This window comes from Rhodnius prolixus, unplaced genomic scaffold (genome assembly GCF_049639745.1).
Source record: "Rhodnius prolixus isolate KJV_2025 unplaced genomic scaffold, Rpr scaffold_17, whole genome shotgun sequence".
In the NCBI taxonomy this organism is placed as follows: Eukaryota; Metazoa; Arthropoda; class Insecta; order Hemiptera; family Reduviidae; genus Rhodnius; species Rhodnius prolixus.
The window spans coordinates 938,698-963,247 of NW_027411626.1; the positions used below are offsets into that span (position 1 = coordinate 938,698).

General features: G+C 34.5%; 1 protein-coding gene and 1 non-coding gene across 34 annotated transcripts in view; both read right to left on the reverse strand.

Moving 5' to 3' along the window:
- LOC141459667 (serine/threonine-protein kinase MARK2-like) overlaps nt 1–24,550 on the reverse strand; it is a 280,726-nt gene that overhangs the window by 37,758 nt on the left and 218,418 nt on the right. For 15 of the 33 annotated variants that reach the window (XM_074138998.1, XM_074139004.1, XM_074138997.1 and 12 more), the window contains 10 exons: nt 16,470–16,523; nt 15,655–15,703; nt 14,437–14,573; nt 14,061–14,117; nt 12,909–13,044; nt 11,409–11,629; nt 8,301–8,400; nt 3,961–3,972; nt 2,446–2,558; nt 582–897 (listed from right to left, as the gene is read on the reverse strand). In XM_074138998.1, the coding sequence (XP_073995099.1) occupies nt 582–897; nt 2,446–2,558; nt 3,961–3,972; nt 8,301–8,400; nt 11,409–11,629; nt 12,909–13,044; nt 14,061–14,117; nt 14,437–14,573; nt 15,655–15,703; nt 16,470–16,523 (1,195 nt within the window). The remainder of the gene's footprint in view (nt 1–581; nt 898–2,445; nt 2,559–3,960; nt 3,973–8,300; nt 8,401–11,408; nt 11,630–12,908; nt 13,045–14,060; nt 14,118–14,436; nt 14,574–15,654; nt 15,704–16,469; nt 16,524–24,550) is intronic. The other 18 variants (XM_074138993.1, XM_074138989.1, XM_074138988.1 and 15 more) reach the window with 3 other exon arrangements.
- Nucleotides 11,996–12,133, reverse strand: LOC141459773 (U4 spliceosomal RNA). The gene has a single exon (XR_012461613.1). It is a non-coding gene; the product is annotated as a U4 spliceosomal RNA (small nuclear RNA).

The following is a 24,550-nucleotide window of genomic DNA, read 5'->3' on the forward strand; positions in this document are numbered from 1 at the left end:
TGTCCGGTGATGGACAGTGTTGTCTTTAACGAGAGAACACTTTCCGGAGGCCGGCAGTGCACTGAAAAATGCTCCGGGCGCCAATAACCTTAGATGTTGACGCGCCTCAAATAAATAAAAAAAAAAAAAAAATTAAAAAATATGTAATTGAAACTGCACATTTGACAAACAAACAAAATATCTGACCGGAAATGATATTTCATTGAATACTTCAAATTTAGCGATTTTTTCCCCCGAATTGGTCCATTACTTTTTAGTAAAAATTCTAACGTTTCAAGAAAATTTAATTAAGGAAAGTGAGGTAAGAGAAGTGATCGTGCGACAGTACAAATCAGAAAATAATCTAGAAAAGCGAAGGTAAAAGTATAATGAGAAGAGGATAAAGTGAAATGCACAAAACAAAGACTGTTTTTACTTCGAAAAGAAAAATTTGAAATGGAAAAATGAAGGCAAATAGTGGTAGTGTTAGAGATATGAATTTTACAAAATAAAAAAAATGACAGAAATAGTTTGAAAGAAGCGGCAAATTAAAAAGAAAGATAAAAAAAAAAAGAAGAGAAAGAAAATGCTGTATAGTGTACCGGCGGAGACAGGATTAGCCGAGGGTATGAGGGTGTGAGAGTGAAGGGCAAGGGCGGTGTGGAAGGGGGTGGTCTGGTGATGGTGGTGGTGGTGGTGAGAGCACTCACGGAGGGTGTCAGCTGCTCCGGAGGACGCTCGTCTGGACGGCTTGGCTCCGCTGGAGGCGGAGATGGACCGGTGCACCGCCCGCGCCGCGCCCCCAGGGTGGGAGGGCGAGTTTGCACCACCCCCGCCACCGCCGCCGCTGGCTGCGCTCGTCCCGTGGCTCCCCCTTAGCGACAACGAGCTCCCGGACCTTGAGCCGTCGCTCTCCGGCTGGAAAACAAAAACAAAACAGACTTCATTAATTACAGACAGATAAAAGGAGATTAATAAATTGTTACAAAACATACATGACATCAATGGAAATTTAGAAAGACGAAATAAATCGTCCATTGTGAACTCAGTCTCCAGGTAACTTGAAGCTCTGGAAGTAAAAGACCTACAGGTGATTTCAATAAAACTTGACTACTGAGGGCATTCACTAAATAGCAACCTCCTTCCCAACAAAACAGTATTAGTTCCCAATCTGGAGTCCAGAGCAATTGGGGAAGCTGGCCAGGTAAGCAAAACTGATTCGGTGATTCCGACCATTTTCCAATAAAATGAAAAAAAGCTAAATTTTGAAATTGTTTACAGATTTTTTCTCCTTGACTGTTCTTATTTTTTGTCCACCATTTTTATGCCAGATACCAGTTACTCCTCTGCAAGAGAAAAAATCGTGGTAGGTAACTAACTGGCCAAGATTATTTAGCAGAAGCACCCGCCCGAGAAGAAGTGAATATGATTGGAGAAAACATCCTGGATACTAACTGAAGGAAACAAGAAAATGAATTGAAATATGGATCACTCTCCGCTTAGAACAGCTAACTTGTACTGGCCGGCCAGCCAGACCAACCTCTTTGGCTTAAATCTCCTTAACGGTTACGTTACGGAGGAAAAGCAAAAAGCGAAAAACTGGCAGTTTTCTCTCTCTCTCTCATTAACACTATGAAAATGAGGAAAATCCATTTTGGTTAAATAGTATTTACAGTTGATTGCTATAAATGGGACCCAAATGACAAGCACATAGAGCACTTTCTGAAAACCTTTTATTTTTTTCCCCACTCAGAGCACTTTAAACACCAGATATTTCCCGTGGAAATTTTGACTTGATCACAGTAAAAGGAAGTAAAAAAAAAAATAGTAAAGTTCATCGCAATATTTTTTTCAGGAGGGGCTTCACTTTTTCAGCTACCAAAAAGTAAGGTGGTCTTGGACGATTTTTTTTTCTAACAAATACGAAAGTTACAAGTACAAAGTAAGGGGGTGATCTCCCTACTTGGCCTTCCTTCATAACCACTATACCTATAACTGTCCCTTCGAAGTTCCAATTGTGTTTACGAAAGACGATAAGTCTAATGTGATCCCCTAGTAATTCTGAACTTAAAAGAGAGACTTGAAGAAAACATTTTTAAAATTATAACTTATCAATAGAATTTTTAAAAAAAATATATAAATAGTAATTAAATGTGTACGTATATAAAAAATGGCAAAACATGATTGCAAAATAAAACAGAACAGTGTTATAAATAGTAGAATTTTACAATACAAAAAAGAGAATAAAATATAAGCTTCCTAAATTTGAACCAAGATTACCAACCTACTTCAATTTTCATGCTAAATGCGTATTTCAAAATTCCATAAAATAAAGCGATATCCAGCAGTCATAACAAAATAATTTTTTTTGAATTAGATATTATTTATTTAAAAGTATTTTTTTTTTTTTTTTTTTTTTTAATGTATAAAAAGTAATTATTCTTTAAAAATAATATGTTTACTTACGTCAGTAGACTTTCTTCCAAGAAGTAGGTACGTCGCGAAAACATCGTCATATTTGGCTTGCGTAAGACTGTCTTCTATTTCGCTCCTAGTATATCCCATGCCGACTAGGGCTTCTGTGGCAGCAAACATTAATACATCATAATAAATAGTAAACTGGTTTGTATTATTTCCAATTCAAAAAAATTAATTAATAATAAAATTAAGATGGTGAAGCATCACTTTTACGAATGCTGGTTCAAATAGATATTATGTAACAATTGAACAAGACTCGTAAAAAAGTGGAAACTTCACTCCCGATTTAGCATTATACAGTTTTCTTTTCTGCAATAGTTAAGTATTAAAAGTATACAAAGAGAATTTTCCACCCTAAAATTCTGATAATAGTTTTTTCCCTAACCATTCTACATGATTCCCGACCATTTTCCAATAAGATGAAAAAAAAGCTTAAATTTTAGAAATTGTTTGCAGATTTTTTTTTCTCCTTGACTGTTCTTATTTTCCACCATATTTATCAAGGAGTTTCTCAAGATGGACGGGGGGGTGGGAACGATATTTTCTGTTAAGATATATGAGAAAAATTTTCCGAATAAAAAATTAATTAAAACTGTTCCGGTAGGACCTGTTGTACAAAGGGTTGATCGCCAAAAAAACTGCATGAAAAAGCGTAACGTTGAAAAACACCCAACTTTGACAATTTTTTTTTTTCTCTTTTTCTATAAAAGAGAAAATTCCCAAATTTTCTTTATAATGTAGGGCAAATCCTCCTTTATAAGTGTAAATTTTTTTTGCAACAACCCAGATCTAATAGGTTTCGGGAAAAAGGTGCTGAAAATGAGCAAAAAAAATGGCATTTTCAGAAAATGTTCTTGCTCTTGTTGTTGTTGTTACCTTTTTTGTAAACAATGTAGCGCCTAAACGCGCGAGTACCGATTTTCATGAATTAAAATCGTAAAAAATCGTAAAATCGTAAGGCTAGACAGTAGAAGATCTGTTCAAGGAATTATCACCGTGACCAGATCTGAGGAGGCGGGCGCCCTCGGCCTCAAAAGAATATAAAAGATAAATTGGGGCAGGGCATTTATTGACTTGAAGGGCAATCTTTATTTGGAAGAAATCAAAAATTTTTTTTGATCATAAATCTTGATGGAGAAGCATTTACTTTGAAAGATGGATATGATTTCGGTCAGAATTTCAGATAACAAGCTTTGGGTACGGTAGACCTAACTTTTCCAGATACTTGCAGATACTATTGCAGAAAAAAAAGTCAATATTTTCTTCTTCTTTGGGGGGGGGAAAGAGGTAAATATGGGAAAGAATTATTGTCATGCATTTTTTGTTTTAAATACACCGCATTTTTAGTGGATAAGTAAACCATTTTCAAGGATAATTGTAGCACATTTAATGAATTATGTTTTTTTTAAAAAAAAATAATTATCACACTCAAAAAACACCACTTAATTTAAAAAAAAAAAAAAAAAAATCATTCGAAAACAGTTTTTGACAATTATTGCTTACCTGTACCCAAACCTAAAGCCATCGATAGGATAACGCATGTAAAAAGGAAACACCATATAAGTTTAATCAATTTGATTTTTTAAAGAATGAAAATGTTTTTCCCCCCTAAAAAGAAAAATTGTCTATAGTCAGCCCATGCTTTTTTTTTTTTTTTGAGCCGTTTTCCACGTAAACAGTAAGTACTCTTAAAATAGCGTAGGAAAACACTTTTTGTACATTACCTAACTAATTAATGAAGTGGTTTCCAAACGTTTCTTTTTAAAATCGCAAACCCACACACATTTTTCATGAAAATTTGTACCCTTTTTTTAATTTTTTGTGATTTTGTTTGTACATTTAAACATTCTTTTTTTACGGAAAACAAAGACTACATACATACATACATATTTATTGATTGTTTCAAGATGTTTATTTAATGTTCGCCAAAAAAAAAAAAAAGTCTGCATAAATAATGGGAAAAATTTAACTTGATTTTCCGATTAAACTGTACGTAACAAATCTCACTAGCTACTGTTGACGTCGTTCGCCACCTATGCCTCTATAATCTTGACAAAATAATAATAATAATAATGGCCGTATTTAAAAAAAGACTATTAGACTAAAGATGACGACTTTCTCAAGAAAATGAACGATTAATATACACTTCAATTCTCAAACCAAAATGAAAATGAAGGACTCTGAACTGTAGGGTTCAACCAAACGTTCTAATCTACTGTGTATTCAACAAACCCTACATTTACTGCTTGAAACCCACAGGGAAAAAAGATTATTGCCAATTTTAGTAATGTTTTATTTTTTGTAATTTGTTTTAATGCCTAGACCTACAGACTACCTAAGTGTTCTTCAACAAGGCTTGTACCTAGGGTTACCAACTCTATCAAGTTCCAAAAAAAAGGACACCCTAAAAAAAAAATTAGGTACATTCAGGGATGTCGACAGCATTTTTGGGGGCCCAGGAATGTATATCATTCGTTTAGCTGTACATGCAGAGACTCCGGCTCCGGGCCCCGGGGAAAAAGTCCCCTCTCCTCCGTCTGTAATTTGGCCTGGGTACATTTGTACCTTACATGCTTATTCATGAAAAATTCATCGTTATATCAATAACCTGTTGACCTATTCAGTTCAGTTAGAACAGAAAAAAACAACAAGCCAAATTGAAGAAGTCTCAGAAGTCAGAACTTAAATCAAAAATATACAATAAAATAAATTAAGATTTTTGTGAACAATATCTGGAAAAAAGGACAAAAGGCGTACCTTCCTAATTTAAGAAAGGACAAGGACAACCAGGTGCTAAAAAAAGGACTGTCCTTTTCAAAAAAGGGCAGTTAGCAACCCTACTTATACCTATTAACAATTTTAATTAATTAATAAATTGTGGGAGTTGAAATTAAAAGATCGTTATGTCTTTCGGTATGACTGTTAATAAGAACAAAACCTTGCTGAAGAAGATCTAATCCCAAGATCAGAAGATAAACATTAAAACAAATTATAACTGAAATAGGCCAATCATCTTTCTTCCCTATTATTCTAAAAGTATGTTTTTTTTTATTGTACGGATTGAATATGCTGCAGATTAGAACGACCCATAGTTGAACCCCACACAGTTCCCCGAGTCCTTACATTCATCTGGATTTGAGAATTAAAAGTATTGATGAAATGTCTTTGCACGTCTCAAAACCCCCAGTTTGGAAAACACTTAAAAAGATTTTTAATAAGAAAAAAAGAATCAATTTGAGGGCATAATAACCCATTGGTTCATTGCCCCCCCCCCCAAAAAAAAGAATCAATTTCGTACATCAAGGAAGTTATTTAAAAAAAACAAATCAAAAAATTCGTATTAAATTAAAGCATTAAAGGTTATTAAAATCCGTATTATTTACACAAACATAAAATGAAATACGTCTACCAACAGATAAAACTTGTTTTTCTGTTATTCTATTTAGTAAACAATAACTTAAGTTTCACAAAAGAAAAAAGAACTGCACTATGATTCAGGGAGGTTTCAAAAATTTACAAACCTAACCTAGTTTATCAAATATATATGAGGGTCTAAACTCTAAATTGAGAGCACTATACAGACAGCAAATTAAATTATATGAAAACTGTTTTTCTTATTCTTTTTCTTTTTAACTAACAAATTCTTTCATTCATGCATGCAGATTATCCCTTGCTTAACGCTTCAGAGGGAGCTAGTGAAAATTAACTTAATCTCTTTTTGTTTCTTCAATCTTACAACTTTATGACAATATATAGCTGGCTTTTCCTCGAAGCTTTCCAAAACATTTTCTGAAGAAAACTCGTGAACATAAATTGGCCTTCCCCCCTGACAATGATGATGTTCAACTTTACACACACAGAGGAGACCTAACCTAACAAATGATAACAATTCCAAAAGCGCTTAACGAAACTTGAAAATGAGAAAACATTACTTTAGAATTAATTAATAAATAATTTAAGAGTCATGTAAGTCAAGATTTTCGCAACCCGTCTACCGTAAGACCATTAAGTAAGTACCAATTTCTTGGAGAAAGTTATTACGTGAATTTTTGAAATAGGTTATTAATATGATCATTTTCATATTACGAAAAATAACACATTTCGAAATTTAAGACAATTTCATTCTTCTATTTTTTCCAGTCACCTGACGTGAATTGGTAATCGTTGATTTTATCCTCTACAAGTATGTGATGTAACCAGGGAGTGGTTTGGCTTGTCAGCCGGGCTCCTCCGTCCCACCTAGGACTTTGTTTGAACGGGAAACTAGATTTTTATTAGCATCCTCTATCTAGGGTACCACTTAATTTGGTAATAACTTGGATGGCATTGAAAGGGAAAGGTTTAGGTTGGCACCTTGTAGATTGTATTAAAAGGGCGGTTCCACCAAAAAGGGAAAGGAACGCAGGCAATCCAAAATGCCCATTGTTCCCCGCCCACCCCTCATCTCATCAGAGATACCGGGGCTTTAAAACAACAAATCCGGTTAAAGTTTGCCAGATGCCAATACAATAAAGTAGTGACAGGACAGGACACTAGGGAGTATGGCGACTCAATCGCCCCAGTCCTAGGAATAAACCTAGGGGGTTCTGGTAGAGATTACCAGATGCTACAATCTCCGGTAGGGAGACATTTAACCTCCTGAAGACGAGAAATCCTAGTTTTAGAATAAACTGGACACATCTCTGCAAAGTGCCGCACAGTCTCATTGGGGACTCACCACAGCCAGCGCAAACTGGCGACTGGGTAAGGCCGCATTTGAAAAGATGGTACGCTAAATTCGCATATCCACTCAACACCTAAACCTAGCTGGCGGATCCGGGACCTGCCCGTTTTTAACAGGCCAACAATTTCTTTAGCCTGACGGCAGACAGCTTGGAATCTTCACCGTTTCCGATGTTCCTTCAAAATCCATTGCTCCACCTCTGGTACTACAACGTCGATAGGATACACGGGGGGGATAATGGGGGTTGAGGAGTCATTGTTCTTCTTCAGAATATCTTGGATGGCATTGAAAGGGAAAGGTTTAGGTTGGCACCTTGAGTGGTGGTGTTTCAAGACTCCCATTGCTCTTTCTAGAGCTTCCCTAGAGAACCTGTGGGTTAATCAGCTGGGACTAAGGGCTAAATATACCTTAAGATATATTTTGGTCGTAATGCAGTAACATAACATAATAAGCAGTTAATAAATAATAATAATAATAATAATTTAAATGGCCATATGTTGAAGCTACCATAACTCTGTATTTATTTAACGAAAAGCGTTAATCAAAGGATATCTGTGTTGGTTGGGGTTTTTAGATTTCATTTATGCGCAAGTTTTCATCTTTCACATAGCACATTAGTAATAATAGTAATAATAACAGTAATAATAATAATACTAATAATAATGTTTTGTATTCTAAACGTGCATCTGAACTTCATCTGTTCAATAGTTCATGCTACTCATTTCCAAAATTAAAAATAAATAATAATTTTACATAAATAAGTTCAAATATTTGGATATTGGGCAGCATAGCGATGCATGACAACAATTCTACATAAATAACGTAAAAAAGAAATTAAAAAATAAAAATACGACTTAACATCAAAAGCCATTTAAATGGAGATTACATTTTTTTAAATTTCAAGAAAAAAGCTAAAATGAAGAAAATAGAATTTATAGATTCAGCACATTACTTAGTTCATTTTCAAGTACGAACGATTTAATATAAAATAAAATCACTATATTCTCTAGTTATCTTTTAATTCATTCGAGCTTATTAATAATAATTTTTTTTTCTTATTATAAGACATAAAAATAATACATTCTACCATGCTTATTGGTGAAAGTAGTTTCAAGCATACCTATCCTCTTAAGATCCTTGTAATCAGGTTCTGGTTCGAGATATGGTTTAAGTTCATCTTCTTCATAGCCCATGTTCATCCATTTGTCTTTCATTATAGTCTGCAAAAAAAAAAAAATTGGAATAATGGTAATAGTAACCAACGTAAGATATATGTTGAGGAAAATAAGCAATAATTATATAAACTTGTCGGAGGGATTGGATTAGCTTAGGATGGTTAGCAGAGAGAGATCCTAGGCACGAATCCCACAGCTGCTAAGTAATAAGCAATAATAATATAAACTTGTCGGAGGGATTGGATTAACTTAGGGTGGTTAGCAGAGAGATCCTAGGCACGAATCCCACAGCTGCTAAGTAATAAGCAATAATAATATAAACTTGTCGGAGGGATTGGATTAACTTAGGGTGGTTAGCAGAGAGATCCTAGGCACGAATCCCATAGCTGCTAAGTAATAAGCAATAATAATATAAACTTGTCGGAGGGATTGGATTAACTTAGGGTGGTTAGCAGAGAGATCCTAGGCACGAATCCCACAGCTGCTAAGTAATAAGCAATAATAATATAAACTTGTCGGAGGGATTGGATTAACTTAGGGTGGTTAGCAGAGAGATCCTAGGCACGAATCCCACAGCTGCTAAGTAATAAGCAATAATAATATAAACTTGTCGGAGGGATTGGATTAACTTAGGGTGGTTAGCAGAGAGATCCTAGGCACGAATCCCATAGCTGCTAAGTAATAAGCAATAATAATATAAACTTGTCGGAGGGATTGGATTAATTAACTTAGGGTGGTTAGCAGAGAGATCCTAGGCACGAATCCCATAGCTGCTAAGTAATAAGCAATAATAATATAAACTTGTCGGAGGGATTGGATTAACTTAGGGTGGTTAGCAGAGAGAGATCCTAGGCACGAATCCCATAGCTGCTAAGTAATAAGCAATAATAATATAAACTTGTCGGAGGGATTGGATTAACTTAGGGTGGTTAGCAGAGAGAGATCCTAGGCACGAATCCCACAGCTGCTAAGTAATAAGCAATAATAATATAAACTTGTCGGAGGGATTGGATTAACTTAGGGTGGTTAGCAGAGAGAGATCCTAGGCACGAATCCCATAGCTGCTAAGTAATAAGCAATAATAATATAAACTTGTCGGAGGGATTGGATTAACTTAGGGTGGTTAGCAGAGAGATCCTAGGCACGAATCCCATAGCTGCTAAGTAATAAGCAATAATAATATAAACTTGTCGGAGGGATTGGATTAATTAACTTAGGGTGGTTAGCAGAGAGATCCTAGGCACGAATCCCATAGCTGCTAAGTAATAAGCAATAATAATATAAACTTGTCGGAGGGATTGGATTAACTTAGGGTGGTTAGCAGAGAGATCCTAGGCACGAATCCCATAGCTGCTAAGTAATAAGCAATAATAATATAAACTTGTCGGAGGGATTGGATTAACTTAGGGTGGTTAGCAGAGAGAGATCCTAGGCACGAATCCCATAGCTGCTAAGTAATAAGCAATAATAATATAAACTTGTCGGAGGGATTGGATTAACTTAGGGTGGTTAGCAGAGAGAGATCCTAGGCACGAATCCCATAGCTGCTAAGTAATAAGCAATAATAATATAAACTTGTCGGAGGGATTGGATTAACTTAGGGTGGTTAGCAGAGAGATCCTAGGCACGAATCCCATAGCTGCTAAGTAATAAGCAATAATAATATAAACTTGTCGGAGGGATTGGATTAACTTAGGGTGGTTAGCAGAGAGAGATCCTAGGCACGAATCCCATAGCTGCTAAGTAATAAGCAATAATAATATAAACTTGTCGGAGGGATTGGATTAACTTAGGGTGGTTAGCAGAGAGATCCTAGGCACGAATCCCACAGCTGCTAAGTAATAAGCAATAATAATATAAACTTGTCGGAGGGATTGGATTAGCTTAGGGTGGTTAGCAGAGAGAGATCCTAGGCACGAATCCCATAGCTGCTAAGTAATAAGCAATAATAATATAAACTTGTCGGAGGGATTGGATTAGCTTAGGATGGTTAGCAGAGAGAGATCCTAGGCACGAATCACATAGCTGCTAAGTAATAAGCAATAATAATATAAACTTGACGGAGGGATTGGATTAGCTTAGGGTGGTTAGCAGAGAGATCCTAGGCACGAATCCCACAGCTGCAAGGGATTTCTTACAGGGAATTTCTTTCAGCTTAATTCTCCCCGGTGATGGACAGTGTTGTCTGTCAAGAGAGAGAAAGAACACTGTCCGGAGGCAGAGAGAGCACTAAAAAGAAAAGCTCCAGGCACCAATAACCATAGATGTTTGTTGACTAGTTTTAAATAATCAATTTCTAAAAAAAAAATTTCATCTCTCAATAAAAGTTTTGCTTCAACATCTGAAATTTCTAGATATAGTTTGTTTTTTTCTTTTTTACATTGAAATAAGTTGTTCTTATGTTCGTGCCGAAAATCTGTGTCTATCTCATATCACATGGTTATGAGAGCGGAAAGTACTTCTTAGCTACAAGAACTTCGCATTGATATCATCAAATTACGTGTGGAAGATATTCACATTATGCACGTTTATTGATGATAACACATTTAACAATTAGATTAACATTTTACATTTCTTTGTTTAATTCAATTTGTCTTTTATTAGTCCTTTTGCAATTATAGTATAAAATAAAAAATATAAAATTGTCAATACTACTTAAAATCCTAATGAATCCAAAATATTTGGTAAATATATTGAAATAAAATTAATGAAATCTAGTACTTATTAGGGGGCTATGTAGTACTTTTTTTAGTTGACCGTAGAAAAATCCTGGATTTGACCGTAGAATTTTTGTTACAAAAAAGACATTTTGTCACCTTTTTTTTTTTTAGTGTTCTCAAATCTCGCGTCCCAACAAATTCCTTGAATTGATCTCTAAAAATTTGACACTTAAAACATGCTTTAAAAACTATTTAAGCATGCTACGTCCATCATTTTAATTTATGAAAACACACAGCACAGAAAAGTAAACGGAACCTTTTTTTTTTTAAAAAAAAGGAACTTCATTTTATCCCCCAAAAGCAAACTTTTAAGCACCACTAAGTTCTGTTTACCTCTAAAGATGCCCTCTTGGCCGGGTTGAGTACAAGAAACTTCTTCAGTAGATTTTCACAATCAGTAGACATGTAGAATGGAATTCTGTATTTGCCTCTGAGTACTCGTTCCCTAAGCTCGCGCAATGTCGAGCCATCGAACGGCAGGGAACCACTCACCAGTGTGTACAGGATGACGCCTAAAGACCATACGTCCACTTCCGGTCCATCGTATTTTTTACCTAAAGTAATTGAAAAAAAAAATGTAAATAAATAATAGAAGAATTTGAATTAAATCACTAATGTTCATGTCCAATCAAAAAATAATCAATTTCATTAAACATTCCAATTTTGGTTTTTGAAAACAAAAAAAAATCTGTGAGTATGCAGCATCAGTGTTTACAACTTCCTTTCTTGACTTTATTACCCACACTTCTGCAGATTTAGGGATATTAGCACTTTCCGGTAATTCTTGGAAGATTTTGTTCTGGGAGATAGACTCTACCAAATCGGATATCGTTCTCATAAGAACTTTTTCGTTTCTTTTGCACCAAATCCCAGGGGCTTACTCAGGAATTAATTTCCTCTATAAAAAGAAATGCCTTTTTTTTTTACGAAAAGGAACGTATTTCTTAAAGACTAGATCATCCCTAAGCGAAAGTATCCTACAACATTTTTTTCCCAAGTAGCAATAATCGCACCTCAGGAGATCTTCATTGGTTACGATCTTGCCACTGCGCAAGGTAGTTATGTATAGTCGACAAGATAGCCGAGCGGTTATAGACTAGACCCGCAATGCTAAGATGTATTGTAGTACTAGGTTCGATTCCCGGTCTTAGGCCTTGGCTTTTATTTAATGGTTAATAAAAGAAATTTACAGTAAAGTATGTTCGTTAGTCGCCTCCGTCCACGGTAGTTGAACGTAAAGTCTGCCTGAAAAAATAGGTATCACTTTACTCTACAACATTTTAAGTTTTTGATAGCATTCAATCCGGGAGCTATAACGAGACGTGGAGGAATTCCTTTTTAAACCTGTAATTTTATTGTTGTTCATTCTTTTTTGGTGACTGATTCATAGTTTCAGTAGGATGAAAAAATAATTGCCATTTCAGTCGTGATACATTTATTCTGCCGAGCTTTCTGACCTAGGGACTAGGTCATCTTCAGGGCTAGTTTACAATGTACTGTTTTGTGTGACTTCTGCCTTGTCTGTTCATGGACTGACAAGACAGAAGACACGCCAACCCTGTGTAATGTAAAAATATTACTTTGTAAACTAGCCCTGAAGATGGTCTAGTCCCTAGGTCGAAAGCTCGGCAGAATAAATGTATCACGACTGAAATGACAATTATTTTTTCATCCTACTGTAATTTTATATTTCATCTATAGCGTTACTGACAAAATGGAACTTTTTCCCAAATTACTGTTCAATACAATCGCCATATTGTCCACAATTTTCTATCCTTGAGGATATTTACACAAATTAATTAATTGAACTAAAATATCCAAATATTAACTTACCTTGAAATAATTCTGGAGCTGCATACGGTGGGCTCCCACAAAATGTGTCCAGTTTATTACCAGGAGTGAATTCATTACTGAATCCAAAATCGGCTATTTTTATATTCATTTCACTATCCAGAAGTAGATTCTCAGCCTAGAAAAAAAAATTAGACGTAGTTTATGAAAAGAAATTTTATAATTTTAAGTAATTAGGGTAATAAGGGCTACTTATTCCGAACGGTCTAGGTAAAAGACTCCGCGGGAGAAAAGGTTAAGAGAGAGGAATCTCTGTACTGGAATTCGCAAACCCTTTTGCGTCCTGAACAATGTTTTGGGGGACTTATTTGAGAAAAGAAAAACCTTCACTTGCTATCTGTTCCTCATGCTTCTCCAGACGGGGATGTTCAGGATCACACATAGGTCTGTGGGAGCTTTCTCACTTGCAATTCTCCATGAATTTCCAAAAGGTTTTGGAATGATCCTGCAGCAGTATGACAAATGGTCTTAGGGCGTTACCAACACAAACGAAATGATGTTGAAATACGTTATGTTTCTCTGTCCTGGTGCTGCTTCTATCTTCTTTCAAAGCACCACTCACTTTAAACAATCTTCGCGTTTTACATTACTCCCCTGGGTGGAAGTGGTCTAGCAGTTCTTCAAGGAACTTCAGAGCATCTCAGCGAGTATTTAGCAGCATCCATTTTGGGCTTGTGGACTTCAGTGAACCAAAAGGGGCAAACTTAAGCTCAATTTTACACCATGAACCTCACTACACCCACATACACACACTTCACGGAGGCCTATATTAATGCACAAACACACTATCATGAACCGTAAATCTTGTTTTAGGCTGCAGCAGCAGTTTTGACTCGTAGCAAATCCCTTTTCATCATCTATCATCTGGACTTAAGACTTACTGTAACGTTTAGAAAATACTGGAGTTATATCTCGTCCAAACAAAGCAACAAAACATAATAATGGAAGATAAATATTGTCTAGTTAAACAATACTCTGCAGGGGATGAAACAAAATGAGTTTATTGGTTCCTTAGTCTCTCAAATCTATTCCCAGAAAAAATTAAGCCATCTTCCGAAAAGTGGTCCCATAACGCGCAAGTGGAAAATCATTAAACCAACACATCCAATAGCCAAGAAAATCGTTTAAACAAACCTTTAAGTCTCTGTGAATGATTTTCTTTTGATGACAGTACTGGACCGCTGAGACAATCTGCAAAAACACAAATGATTAAATAATATGGTATTCACTATCTATAATAGTAGCGTTTTCACGCATTAGTCGCAGTTTTTCTTGGCCACAAGAGCGTAGAGAATGGGCAACTGGACCGAGGGTTTGTTCAATATTAACTATTGTCTAGTTACAATGATTCAGAAGGTAAATTCTCTAAAAACTTACGACGAAACGTACTGAAGGTTAAGACTATATTGGTTTTAACTCATAATGTAAATAGTAAAAACCTGTTTCACTAAAATCATGCCTGATATTGGCCATAATCTTTCTTCACCTAAATGTTATAGGCATTATTTACCTGTCTGAATTTAGCTCGCGCCTCCTTCTCCTTCATCCTGCCGTGTAAGACGAGATAGTCGAATACCTCACCGCCGCTAGCATATTCCATAACCAGGTACAATGTCTTCTCAGTCTCTATTACTTGGAAAAGTTTGACTGTAATTAAAAAACATTAATTTATTAATTAAATTTGGTAATAAGTCGATATTTCTTAGTAATTAATTATTACTTCTCTAGGGAATGCAGTGGATACTCTATGAATGCAATGGTGTTTTTAAATAAGAAATTCAACAGTCGAAGATTTTCGCTAAACATAACCATTGTTAAATTTATTTAATTAAATGATAGTTTTGGTATTCAACCGTCAAATTGATGATTATGGGATTATATTGAGGTGCGGTCAGTCAATAAATTCAAACACTAATTTTGTTTCAACTAACCAATCTATCTGAAGAAGGTAATAGATTTACCGAAACGTTGGCGAGATGAAACAAAATTTGAGTTAATTGATTGACCGCACCTCAATATTCCCCAAAATCATTTATTTACTTACTTATATCTTCTTTTGGAATTCACATAATAACACTACTGTTGCTAAATGTGTGGATTCTCGTTTTGATACAAAGAAAGTTTGGAACAAAGAAAAAGTGGATAGCTTAACCGACTTCCCAGATTTACAAAACAAAAAATTACCAACACTCCAGGTTGTTGCTAAATTCTAAACCTCTTTAGATGTAATAGAAATACAATACTAATTCTCACTAACTAGACAATGCTCCTAACTATTATTATTATTATCCTAGGTCAGTAGGGGAAAACTTTCATTTACATTCCTTGAAGAAAGACACCAGAGGAGCCCAAATTGTTATTCTTTTTTATTTGCCACCAGCCAACCCTACTGAAGATTCTAAACAAAGGGGGTCCAGCCAAATCATCCAACTTATTCAACTGAGAAGAAAAGAAAAAAACATTCCATACCCTGGACATGAAGGACACCAAGATAAGATTACCAGCATTCAGGAAAACATTTAAAGAAAATGAATTATCCAAATTCGAATATTGGGAAGCAATAGAGGGAAGTAATTTTAAATTTAGCTGTACAAGAACCTTTTAAAATATTAAATTTCACACTTCATGAACATAAACTACTTTAAGCACATGAAAGTAAGCTTTTATTTAAATAGAGCTTTTTAGTAACGGGATAATAATCTAATTAATATCTAAATAAATAACTTACCTATATTCGGATGGTCTAGCATTTTCATTATTCTAACCTCCCTAAAGAGCTGTAAAATGAAATATTAAACCATTAGAATTTTATAAAGATGCAATATTTAAAGTAAATATGAATAAGTAAATAAAGTAGTCAAGTTGGTGAACCAAGTAGATCTAAAAATGCAATACTAGAATTCTATTTCATAAAGTTGACTTAATTTTCTTCAAGTTTGGGTGGAAAAATTACTATTGACTTCTTTAATTATTGCTCAATTTTCTCTTTTTTTCCCCCCACTTGCACTGTTGTTGATTTTCATTAAAGATTTCATTAAATATAAATTGCGTAACTAATCCCAACGTACAGATAAGAAGCTGGGGGCACCTCTTGTTCTGCAAGTCACTATAATCGTAAAAAGAACACCATTCCCTGTGATTTACTGCTTAAAAACTAGCGTTATTTTGTTACGAGTGTTCCCTAAACTCATCATGAGGATGCTTTGACTAGATTTTTTGACAATAAAGGCAGTAGCCTAAACTTAGGAAACTAACCTAATAGATATTGGAAGGAATGAAGGGCACGCCGTAAATAATTCATTGGCTAGCTTTTTTTTAAAAAAATACTTCTTCAAAAAAATTGACAATCTTCGCCCTAATAAACGAACTAAAAATCACGCTGCAGCATTTATCCACTTTAAAGTTATATCACAAGATAAAAAAACACAAGATAAAAACTGTTAAAATGTTTGAAAAAGAAAATAAATAATAATCTAGACTGAACAAAAAACTTTCAACACGCAATAATTGCAACATACTTCCTAAAATAAGAAATGTAATTACCTTTTGTAAACTTGATGGATTTAATTGCGTTTTGTCTATTATTTTGATTGCTACCTGTAACAGAAAACAAAGAACTAATTGCAACAAATCACTTAAAGGGATACATGTTAATAGTGAAAATATAAAGGATAACAATGTTAACGATATGTAAAGAGAGCGGCCATATTTATATTTTAAGGCCACAATTCATATTTGTAAACTCAAATATAAATAGGCCTTCATGATTTGATTAACAATGAATAACAGTGACTAATTAGGTATACAATTATTACCAGTTGGTGGTAAAATGTATCTTTGGGGGGGAAAAAAATATTATAAGCCAGCAATTGAGTTAATAAAGGTTATTTAAAAAAACTTATTGAACTCTATGGCAAATACTTTGTATTATAAAAACTGATTGATACATACACTTAATTGATGGATTATTAAAAAAAAAAAGGAAGATTTTCAAAATCTTTCCTCATGAACCACATTGGAAAATGAAAAAAATGCGTCAGCTCATCAGCAAATCGTAAGCTGTTAATCAATCAGGGAATGTGCACTTCACGAAAGTTGAACGTAACCAATACTGTTCTGGGTTGGGTATACTTGCTACTCGAAACAATAAAATACACTAAGTAAAGATGCTAAATTTTTGAAATTTACAAGTTTCAAAATTCTCGAGAGATTGATAAGGTAAACAAAAAAAAAAAAAAAATGGCTACTGTCAAGAATAGGTGCCCGAGGCCGTGTGGCCCGTCTATTTTTGGGGCATGCGCAGTATAGTTCGAGTTACTCTTAATTTCCACCAATGTTCCGGATATTCTTTTTAATTTCTCTACTTCCCGCTTAATGTGCTGTGTATATTTTTTTGAATTTCTTAATTATTTATTTTTAGCGCGCATGCGCAGTAAAGTTTCTGTACAGTAACTGCTTCATTTTCAATCTATTTTAGCGCGCATGCGCAGTACAGATACTGTTTCCTTTTCAAATCTATTATTAGTTTCCCGCCAGTGACTCGTGCGTTTCTTCAGGTGCCTTTTATTTCTAATTTCATTAAATATGAGCGTTCTAAATTTACAGTTTTTATTTATTTATTTCTTTATTTAAAACATCAACGTAGTCTGCGTGAGAATGGAGAGATGAATGTTTTAAAATTTTGTATGGATGTTGGTTTGATTAGTAATAGATACGATGTACGTCCAAAGTGTGGAAGTGAAATGAAATTAAAGAAACAAAATGGTGCGATTGATAAGGTATGAATGGAGATGCTGAGTATATTCAACCCCGTCTCATGATCTGAGAAGAAGTGTGCGCAAAAGGTTCATGGTTTGAAAGGGGCAAAATTAGTTTCGATTCATGCATTACTGATGACTGAGCTTTTTTTGTTCAAAAGCGTTCGCAGAGTGATGGTGTGCGTGTTTTGAATTGGGCTTGAGTAGCGCTTCTGCGCATGATTGGCGGAGTTTCTATAGAGAGGTGTGCATGGATACTGTCATAAGTGATAACAGTATACTTGGTGATGTTGGAAAGATTGTGGAAATTGATGAGATCAAGTTTGGAAAAAGACTCTCGTGAGTTCAAGCGCCCCCCCCCAAAAATATCACCTCATAAACTCAAAAAAAAAAAAATCCATAGTATTCCCGTTTTGATACTATTCACGTTCCCAGTATTAATTAGGGGGATTCTGCCAAAATTGGTCAAAACAGTAAAATGAAATTTTACTAGAAAATTTTCACAAATATTTCTTTTACCACCTAATTGGGAAATGCTTAACACTTTTATTAGAAAACTTAATTACGAAAAAAACTTGCGGAGAGGTTTAGTGGAACGTTAAACTGTTGAGGTTACAATCGTGTCATTGTTATCAGCTGACTATAATAGCGTCTAACGCAATGGCCTACTAAATTAGCATTTTAATTGTGGCTTAACTTTTTTATATTAAGACATAAAATTACTACCGGTCTGTAATTATTTTGAATACGTGCGATATTTATATTTATTTTTTTTTTTTCAATAGGATGAAAAAAAAAGCCAGTTTTAATAATGAAATATTTTTATTATGCCGAGCTTTCGACCTAGGGACTAGGTCATCTTCAGGGCTAATTTACAATGTACTGTTTTACATCCTTAAAGGGTTGATGTGTCTTCTGTCTTGTCTGTTCATAGACTGAGTGTGATCGGTCTGTGTCTGACATTGTAAATTAGCCCTGAAGATGACCTATTCCAGGGGTCGGTAACCCGCGGCTCGCGAGCCGCATGCGGTTCTTTTATCCAAATTTGGTGGCTCTTCAGCCTGTCCAAAATATATTGTATATTTCAATTTTATGGAAACAAATGAAAATTTCATGTATTAAAGTAAAGATATTTTTTCAAAAAGAATTTTAAATGAGATTTGGTTTGAAATTTATTAGAATTATATTAAAATACAGTACGTAATTATAAAAGACTGCCGCCATTTTCATTCAAAAACAGGTTTAGTTATTATTTATTCGTTTATTTACTTTGCAATATGTGAAAATAAATACATATATAAAGTTGTCAAAGTTGGGTGTTTTTCTATGTTACGCTTTTTCGTGCAGTTTTTGACGATCAACCCCTTACATTTAAATGTTATTGAATATCATAAAATAATAATTAGTGAAAACAAATGATCTACAGAGTTTGTTTACACTATCATCGGCTCTTGGTAAGATTTATTGAAATTATTTAAGGAGAAAATGGCTCTCTACTTAAAATAGGTTGCCGACCCCTGACCTAGTCTCCTTAGGCTGGAAACATAGTGGAGCGGCGCGCAAAGCGGCGATGATAGCGAAGAGCAAAGCGGCAAAAACAAAAACTAGAAATAGATAGAGTTGCCTCTATCTTCGCTTTGCTCGCCACTATGCGCGGTCCCATATGTTAACTTGTGTTTGATTTCGCCGCTTCGCTCTTCGCTATCAGCGCCGCTTTGCTCGCCGCTCCACTATGTTTCCAGCCTTAGGTTGAAAGCTCCGGCATAATAAAGTTATATCATAACTGATACTAGGCATTTATTTTTTTTCATCCTATTGAAACTATGATTCAGTCACCAAAAATAATGAACAGTAATATTATTTTCTTGGGAAGGGGGCCCATCATTTTTGTGTTGAGGTGTGGAAAGCTAAGTTAGAAATTTTCCTTTCTATAATTTTCTCTTATTGTTTCATTCTTCCTGTGATGTCTGTCCTTTAAAAAGTGATATCTTAAGATGATGCATGATTTGACTGGTCGCTGGAGAAAAGGTAGCATTAATGTTCTCATTATTTACATACTTCTCTCCCTTGCAACATATTAAATTTTAGCTTTTGCATGTTCTTTTTATGGAAAATTTGTCATTTAGTAAGAGAAAGTCGTGGAAAAACCCAACTCTGGATTTTTCTTCTTCATCTTTTCTTTAACATAGCTCTCGTATATAAGAACTAAACTCTGTAATAATCCTACAGATAAACAGAGCGGCTATTCTATTTGCAGAGGTTAGCTACCTCCACGCAATGACAACAGAAGGGATCTTTATTTTTTGTTTTTAAGTAAACAAAAATGTTGAAATCTCACACATTGTAGAAAAAATTTGTTGCTGACGTCCAAATACAATAATAACATTTAAGTTTATTGACATAACCGTAAACAAACAAATAAGGGGAACTAATTAAAAATACATTCATAATAATGAAATTGTAGCTAATGGAAAATCACCGTCACCGGTTCAAGGAGATGGTAATCTAAATAATAGAAAGATTACTCAAGTGTTTTAAGAGAAAGAGAGAGATAGCGCGCGGAGTACTGAGTGAACAACATTGTTGGCTGATTCAGTCAGATGAAACGAGAGGCAAAAAACAGATTCGCCAGGCTAGATTACCTTGGAAAATAGCATGAAATCCCGTACCGGATTCGGGCACCTACCTTTTTACGGTCTGATAGTGCACAGTTGGGGGCAGCCAAAAAAATAAACTAAGAGAAATGAACTTTCCAATTATATCGTGTTCTAACCTAAATCATAATTCAATCATTACACTATTTAAGCTTTACATTTTGGGCCAAGTATATTATTATAATTTAAAAACAAAAGCTCATTTCCAGCTCCTGCAGTTTTTAGGCCTTGGATTTTATTTAATGTTTAATATGAGAAGTTCGTAGTAAAATATGTTAAGGCGGTTATAGGCTAGACCCGCAATGCTAAGATGTATTGTTGGTTTAGTGGATTCGATTCCCGAGGACAAGGCTTTGGATTTTATTTAATGTTTAATATGAAAAGTTCATAGTAAAGCATGTTAAGCGGTTATAGGCTAGACCCGCAATGCAAAGATGTATTGTTGGTTTAGTAGGTTCGATTCCCGGTGTCTAGGCCTTGGATTTTATTTAATGGTTAATATGAGGAATTTTATAATAAAGTATGTTAGGCAGTTATAGGCTAGACCCGCAATGCTAAGATGTATTGTTGGTTTAGTGGGTTCGATTCCCCCGGTGACTAGGCCTTGGATTTTATTTAATGGTTAATAGAAGAAATTTACAGTAAAGTATGTTTGCTAGTCGCCTCCGTCCGCGACACCTAATTGGTAGTTGGACGTTAAGCATGCCTGAAAAAATAGGCAATTACTTTACCTTTTTTCCCCCTCAAAACTCAACAAATTGAGAGGCCATTTTCTAAAAAAAAAAAAAAAAAAAAAAAAAAAAAAACACAATTTAGGGCAAAGATGATTGATATAGCAAATTTCCTTCTTGAACTTAAAGAGAAAACTTAAATGACATTGCTAAAAAAAATTTGTAGGTTAAACTTACGAAAACAGAATTTAAAAAAGGTTTTAGAATACAAATACTAGAATGCAACTGGGTGAAAGTAGAGAGAGATTGTGGAGACAAGTTTCGTGTACGTGTATTCACTGAACTCAATTTAAATAGAATAACAAATGGTTATTATATTCAAAGAAATAATGGAAAGAGAATAACAAAAATGGAGGAAAGTTATATACTCTCAATAGAACATCAAGTTCGATATCTAGCCAGCCGTGTAACTTACAGATCAACACACCGTAACGACCTCTAATAATAATAATAATAATTGTAACGGAAGTTGTTCAAACAATGACCAGAAAAGTTAACCGCTGTAGCTAATTTTGTTTAAATAAAAGAAAATTTAAAAAAATTACTTGAATAGTTCATAAAAAATATTATGTAACAAGAGTAAAAAAATTATATATAAATTTATTAATGAAACAAACCATTAAATACAGTAAACTGTTTATCTGTCAGCTGGACCGGAAATTAGACTGGAATACTTTTCATTCTTTTTTGTTTTTTTTTTGGCTGTTCGTATGAAACATGAAACTTGGCATGGAAATTAAATCAGCACAGGAAGTTATCGTGATTTATGTTGATCCTGTTTTGATTGCGCGGTGATTTACGATTTATGGGTGTACGGGTGGCAATGTTATTTATAGTTTGTTGGTAAATGGTACAAATATTTTTTTTAATAATACTAACTTTTTATAATTGTTACTGGTAAGGCAAAAAAACGCGAGTGTTCCAACCAACCGTGAATCGTAGCAGGCTTCTTTATTTTTTTTTTTTTTGAATCCCTGACAGGTTTTGAACTTTTTACATCATTAAGAGAGTGATTAACCATGAAAACTTGAACTTAAACCACGAAATTCTTGGTGATTAATCTTAAATCTTCACTCTACAGAGACCCAGTTTTCTGAAGAACTAGAAATTAATCCTTTAGTAACTCTACAGGGTGAACCAGTAAGTATTGTCCATAGGCCTACTGTGTGTAGTACATCTGAAGTGGAATTCAATGACGTATTGGCCAACTACATATTTTCCACTGTTCTTGAGTGACGTCACTTTAATTTTTTTTTTCTAAAAACATTACTTTTTTTTGCAATAAAAATATTATTACTCAGAAAGTTTTAGTCCGAATTCGATTCTGGATGACACGGTTAGAAAGACAGGTAAATTTTCTAAAAACTGATACCATTTCGAAGCATAAGTTATTCTCCAAACAGCCTCAATCTTCCTCCGGGATACTGGGAAAATAAAAGTAATAGAAATTTATTAAGAAAACTCATTAGGCGCTTATGTGATCATTATCCGACCTAGGTGCTGGCACTTTTTAGTAAAAGTTTCCTTGATTAATGGGCTTATCATTTTCCAGGATTCCTTTTATCTTCGTAAGAGAAATTACGTTTTGTTTTATAAGAAAAACGTGTTCACGAGCACTCAACAGTGTTAGGTTATCAAGTTGTTTAATTCATTGAAAACCCTTTTAGATGGACCAGTTGTCAATTTTTAAAGTAGATTCTCTTAAAATAAGGAAGTCAAAGGTTACAAATTGCACTTTAAAAATTTATTTCTGATCTCACTGAAATATTTGAGAAAATGTTAGGAAATATTTTAAACAAAAATTCATATAGTTTGTATTTACTCCAAAATAATAAAGGTTTTTATATTTATGAGTTTTTCCCTCTCGAAAACGACTCCTAAACCTGTAGTTAATTAGGGTGCGCATTAATTTGGGTACATTTTGTGCTGGCAAATTCGATTAAGGCTAATTTTTTTGGGCAAAGTGAATGTTTTTAGGGTTTTCTTCTTGTCACTCTAAGTATTATGTATGGATAGTATAATATATTTAGTAAAAATTATAAGTTGCAGAAAAATTTATTTACGTAAACTGCGGAGAGTGTTCACAATCGACTTTCCCATTTAATATTTCCAATTAAAAGTCTATCACGGAAATGATGTTAAAATTGTTTTGCAACATTTTTAATGGACCAAATGGAATCAATTTGGCGGGAAGGCAAAAGAAAAACCTTGAATTTGCGCACGCACACTGATTGTGTTCCTGTGTTTTCTTCTTGTGGTCCAGAATGATTGTATCCAATCACACAGTCCCCCCCAATATCCCCGCCTCAGTAATCTATCTGAAGGCCTTGAATGGTGAATTGATTAACTTACTGCCTTAAGCAGATCGAAACAAAAAAAAGAGAGAGAGAGAGAGAGAAATAATAATATCAGAGGCGAGTTCCGTTTGAGGTTTATGACATTGAGAGAGACCTTCCATGTAATTCTGGAACAAAATTACGACCGTTCTGTCGTACTGAATCATTCCAGAATTAAGTTCTCGTATTGACATTTCAATGGTAGTCAGTTTTTCCACGGAGGAATATCGACCACTTCGTGGTATAATTAAGGTTGCGAAAATTTACAGGACTTTCCCTTCTTTTTGGTGTAATTAACATTCTATTTATATAATGAGTTATCCAGAACGACTTGTTTCGTGCCACCGTTGCTTCGCACTAAGAATCAAGATGCGGTACAAAGCAATGCAACGCTTCGAAAAAGGAAACATCAGAAGTGCCTTTCGAACTGAATGGGTTCGAAAACTAGGCTGGTATCAAAATCAAACATTTAAGAGTTTTAAACTAACCAGCCCTGACTTTCCCTATTTTGGGATGATAATCTGTTAATAAGACTACGCTCGCGTAAACATTCATTTTCCTGCGTGTTCCGGCTTTCCTTAACATGTACTTCCGGTGGCATGCAAATCCAGAAAATTGGACACAATCACAATACTGTGCTCACCAAGAGAGAGGAGGAAGTCATGAAGAGTTCAGTGCGCAATGCATGACCACACAGCAGCTTCATTTTCTTCTAATCATTTATGTATTTATATTTAATGCTGATGCGATACATTTTGTTGGACAGCTGCACACGTGTTCCAGGGAAATGAGTCGACAGATAGATAGCACACACAATTGGCGTGATAAAAAATTATTTTTAAGAATACATTGTATTTTTTGAAGAGAACACTTCTAACTACTTTAAAGATTAATAAAACAAATTATTTACAATAAAAAAAAAAAAATTAATATGCACTTTTTAATTTAATTAGTAGTTATGCAAATTAGACTCACTTTGTCAGTCCATGCAGACTGCAGTTTGCAAATATTGTATTAAAACCACTTAGCTTTTTTCTAACTAATATTTATAAAAAAAATTGTTTTTTTAAAGTTTTCTCAACAATTTCTACTTTCTCTTACTGTACTAAGAGAAAGTACTGCAATCATTTCATACATTTACGATTT